Below are 4,999 nucleotides of genomic sequence, written 5' to 3' on the forward strand. Positions count from 1 at the left end.
TGTCTCACGACCATTGCCTCACTCTCCTCTACCCTGTACATGAAGCCAGAATGGGTTATTAGTAATTATGTATTGTGTTGTGTAAAGTTATCTGTAGATGAAGTGTCTTGTTAAATATGCCTGAACATGCCTGGTGGATGTGTCATGTTCTCCAGTTTCTCCAACTGTGCTGATGTTGACATCAGTGTGTCCACAAGTGAATGCTGAATGCCCTGTCAGGGGTGTGTTGTTTACCTGTAGGTGGACTAGTTGTTGATCATACAGAGAAAAGGGAATTTTAAAAGTTCCTCTATATGCAAAATGTCTCTATTGTGGCAGTTATAATGTTACATGTGTACAAACTATGATTTAAGTGTATCCCGTGTATAAAGCGTGTGTGTGTGTTTTCTATCTTGAAAATGAAGAGAAGAATGGTAAGACACTGAATGATTTCTAATGCACTTCTGATGATATTATCCATGTGAAAACAATAAAACTCCTCTCAAAGTATAAAACTTCCATTTATTCAGTGCATTTAATATCATCCAGGAGAAAAATATTGAATTTAGTTTAAAAAAATTAAAAAAATTAATAATATCTTCAAGTGTGTATTCAGTGCATTGTGTTCATGTTCCACAAGCTCCACCTGCTGGTCATCTAAGGACAATACAACCAGCGACAGAACTGGTTCCTGAATGTCATGTGACATGATCCGTGGTGTATTCAACTGTGGTGTGAAGTACTTAAGTAAAAATACTTTCAAGTACTACTTCAGTTTTTTTTTTTTTTTTTTTGGTATCAAAACATTACTTTACTATTTTTGACAACTTTTACTTCACTACATTCTTTAAGAAAATAATGTACTTTTTACTCCGTACATTTTCCCTGACACTCAATCGTACTTGTTACATTCTGACAGGAAAATGGTCCAATTCACGCACTTATCAAGAGGACGTCCTTGTTCATCCCTACTACCGGATCTTGCCGACTCACTAAACACATGCTTCGTATGTAAATGATGTCTGAGTGTTGCCCTGGCTATCTGTAAATATATATATATTTTAAAACAGAAAATGGTGCCGTCTGGTTTGCTTAACACAAGGAATTTTAAATTATTTGTACTTTTACTTTTTATGCTTAAGTACATTTTTTTCAAATACATTGACTTTTAGTACTTAAGAATATTTAAAAACAAATACTTTTAGACTTTTACTCAAGTTGTATTTTACTGGGTGATTTTTCACTTTTACCTGAGTCATTTTCTTTTAAGGCATCCTTACTTTTACTCAAGTATGACAATTGGGTACTTTTTCCACAACTGATATTCAATAGTTGCACAATGTAGCTAAATGTTCAGCGTTGTATCAAAACGTTTTGCAATGGTAACCGTTTAATCCAAACTGAAAATATTTTCCAACGAAATTGAGAGTTTCTATTGGAAATATTCAGAAAGGTCCCTCCCCGTTCGGTTCCGTGTGCGTCCAAGTGAATACACCCTGGGGGAAAACCTCTGGCCTTATGCATTACATCATAGACCTGAATAAGAACGTTACAGAATGTTCAGATAGAAATGTATGGTGTAGAACCGGAATTACTGTCTGTCGGTTAGAATATGGGATTGTGTCAATTCTATTCATTCTATTTCTACTTGCAACATTCAGAGCGCTTCATGTTCCGGAGTTTCACTTCCCATCCCAATTTCTTCTCTGACTCAAGTTCCTCAGTCTTTGAAAACTGCAGAATCATTGGCTGAGCTTTGCGCCACTCAAACAGTCCTGCACCAGTCATCAGGCTTCAAATCTCTTCTTCAGCTCAGACACCTTGACAGGGGGCGGGTCTTCCTGCGCTGTGGTGTTCCCCCCTGGTTCTGATTGGTTATTTATAGGCATAGTCAGGACAGGGGTGGCTATGCCAGGTCCAGCTTTGTCATTCGGTGAGACCTGGGTGTTGTTGGGTTCCTGAGGGCAGCTCTTCTGTATAGTGTCCCAGGTCCGAGGTGTGTTACTGGGTTTAGGCGAGCCCCTGGTCTGGGCCTTCCCATGGAGGGTTTGCACGGAGGCCGGTGACTGGAACAGTGCTACAGCAGACAGCACACTGGGAGAAAGGGGTGTGGGTCCCACCTCTATTTCCTCCCCCTTTTCTTCTCTTTCTAGCTGACCCAGGGGTTGTTTAGAAGCATGGGTTGCTGTGCCGTTCTCAGGCCCAGGAAAAGCAGTGGTTTTGGGGGTGAGTCTGTCCCCTTCTCCCTGGTTGTCCTCCACTGCCCCGGCCCTAGACTCAGCACCCGACCTTGGGCCTCTGTTCCTGGGTAATTCTCCTGGTGTCTTGGGGCCTCTCTCCTGCCCCTGGTTCTCCTCTTCTTGTTGGTCTTTCCCTCTGTCATTCTGCATCTTCTCTCTCTCTTTCTCTCCCTCCACTTCTTTCCCCTTCCCCTTCTCACCCACACATTCAGACTGAATCTTTGGCTCCATAGTGAAGTCTTCATCCCTCTTCCTCTCCTCCATCTGTTGATCATCCTGCCCTCCTTGCATCAGAACATTCCATCTCTCCATCCCCACCTCTATCCTCTCTTTAAGCTCCTCTGCCTCCACCAACCCCTTTTCCATCCCTTCCTCTCTCCTTCCCTCCTCTCTCCACTCCTTCTCTCTCCTCCCGTCCTCTCTCCTTCCCTCCTCTCTCCACTCCTCCTCTCTCCTCCTGTCCTCTCTTCTCCCTTGAGGTGTTTGTGATGCTTCCTCTGACAACGCCTGTCCCTCTCCTAGCCAATCAGAATCATCGGTTTGTTCTGGTCCCTCCCCCATGTAATGTAGCCCGTCCTCCTGGTTCCAGCTGTGCAGACTGCCACTCCCACCGATGGACACGCCTAGACTTTCCTGACTGGGAGTGGCCAGGCCCCTCTGTTGACACACAAGGGTGAGGAGATGAGATGCCTGGGATGTTTCCGAGTGTGTGTGTGTGTGTGTGTGTCAGTGTGCTGTTTCCGTGTGTGTGTGTGTGTGTGTGTGTGTGTCCTGTCACGTGCTGTCCTCACCTGTCTGATGTAGTCAGTAGTATCAGGTCCAAACAGGTCTAGACTTCGTGTCCCGTAGAGCAGGCCGCGGTCATGGGAGCTCCGGGCGCTCAGCGTGTCAAAGATCTCCCCCAGGAGGTCCATCTCCTCTGGGTCACACATACCTGAGTCTCCCCCCTCCTCCTCCTGGAGCTCTGGGTCTGCCACGGGGCCTGAGACAGCACTGATACACACATATGGACGAAGACACATTTTGGTTCCATCACTCTATGTCTCTGACTCACTCACTCATTCACTCACCCTCTCTCTCTCTCTCTCTCTCTCTCACTCCCTCACCCCTCTCTCACTCACCACCCTCTCTCTTCCTGTCTCTCATTCATACTCTTCTCTCCCACTCTCCTACCCCCTCTCTCTCTCTATCTCTCACCTGTCCTGCCAGTCTTCCTCCCAGGTGTCTCTGTTCTCTTGTGTGTTCTCGTCGTCAAGGAGACAGCCTTGTTTGTTAACTGGACGACGGGGCCGAGACTGACAGCGCGGCAGAACAAGACATAGGCATGACACAGCAAGACATAGCAAAATCATCACAATAGAAGAGGTTAAGTTTATGAATGGTGGATTGAATAATCCAATCCTAGATATGTGGTGATGATTAAATTCTACCTCCAGTGATTGGTCAAAAGTGTCCCCCAACCCACTCCTGTCTCAGTCTCCAGTATCTATGCTGCAATAGTCTATGTGCAGGGGGACTAGGGTCAGTCTTTTAAATCTGGTGTAATTCTCCTGTCTGATCGGATGTCCTGTGTGAATTTAATTATTCTCCCTCTAATTCTCTCTCTTTCCCTCTCTCCCTTCCCTCCCGGAGGACCTGAGCCCTAGGATCATGCCTCAGGACTACCTGGCCTGATGTCTCCTGGCTGTCCCCAGTCCACCTTGTCGTGCTGCTGCTCCAGTTTCAACTGTTCTGCCTGCGGCTAGGAAACTCTAACCTGTTACCGCACCTGTTGCCTCGACCTCTGAATGCTCAGCTATGAAAAGCCAACTGACATTTACTCCTGAGGTACTGACCTGTTGCACCCTCTACAACCACTGTGATTATTATTTGACCTTGTTGGTCATCTATGAACGTTTGAACATCTTGAAGAACAATCTGGCCTTAATGGCCATGTACTCTTATAATCTCCACCCGGCCCAGAAAACAACTGGCCACCCCTCAGAGCCTGGTTCCTCTCTAGGTTTCTTCCTGGGTTCCTGCCTTTCTAGGGAGTTTTTCCTAGACACCGTGCTTCTACATCTACATTGAGGTTTCAGGCTGGGTTTCTGTACAGCACTTTATAAATACATGTGATTGATAGTAGAGGCAGGTCTTACCTTCCCAAAGTGTTGTGTGATTGGTAAACGGCTCTGAAGGCAATCTGATTGTTTGCGGCGGTGTGTGTGTGTTCCGGACACGGAGTTGCCTCTCTTAAGGGAGAGAATCTCAACGTGCTCCTGCACATATATAGAGAGAGGATGAACACACACACACACACACACACACACACACACACACACACACACACTACAAAACAACAACAACACATACCTTGGGTGATAGAAAGTTCCTCAAGCCACGTTTGGCCTGAAAGAAAAGACAGAAAATAATTACTAGGAAACCAGATTTCACTAAGGGAGCACACACAAACACACAAACACACACATACATACACACACACACACACACACACACACACACACACACACACACACACACACACACACACACACACACACACACACTACGCACTTACCGACTTGTACATGTGAGTCTTAGACTTGACGTTAAGGATGAGAGCTCCTCCCCCTTTCTACCAACAGAACAAAATAATCAGACAGACCAATCAGAACACCTGAGACATTATTTAACCAATAGCAAGTAAGTGTAAGAGATGTGTGTTGTGTAAATTACAGAACTCTGTAAATTGTTACCTTCAGGTTGCCCACCAGTTGATGATAGGCTTTGGTGCTTCCTGA

At 45.5% G+C, this 4,999-nt stretch overlaps 1 protein-coding gene across 1 annotated transcript; it reads right to left on the reverse strand.

Moving 5' to 3' along the window:
- Window positions 1-484: 484 nt before the first annotated feature.
- On the reverse strand, window positions 485-4,993 carry LOC135537896 (cyclic nucleotide-gated cation channel beta-1-like). Its single transcript, XM_064963906.1, has 7 exons — window positions 4,955-4,993; window positions 4,777-4,833; window positions 4,572-4,607; window positions 4,358-4,477; window positions 3,417-3,514; window positions 3,011-3,212; window positions 485-2,876 (listed from the first exon to the last, which is right to left on the reverse strand). Exons 2-7 carry the CDS (start codon window positions 4,786-4,788, stop codon window positions 1,767-1,769), a joined length of 1,578 nt encoding a protein of 525 aa, XP_064819978.1. The 5' UTR covers window positions 4,789-4,833; window positions 4,955-4,993; the 3' UTR covers window positions 485-1,766.
- Between the last annotated feature and the right edge of the window lie 6 nt (window positions 4,994-4,999).

Source organism: Oncorhynchus masou, unplaced genomic scaffold, assembly GCF_036934945.1.
Source record: "Oncorhynchus masou masou isolate Uvic2021 unplaced genomic scaffold, UVic_Omas_1.1 unplaced_scaffold_869, whole genome shotgun sequence".
Taxonomy (NCBI): Eukaryota; Metazoa; Chordata; class Actinopteri; order Salmoniformes; family Salmonidae; genus Oncorhynchus; species Oncorhynchus masou.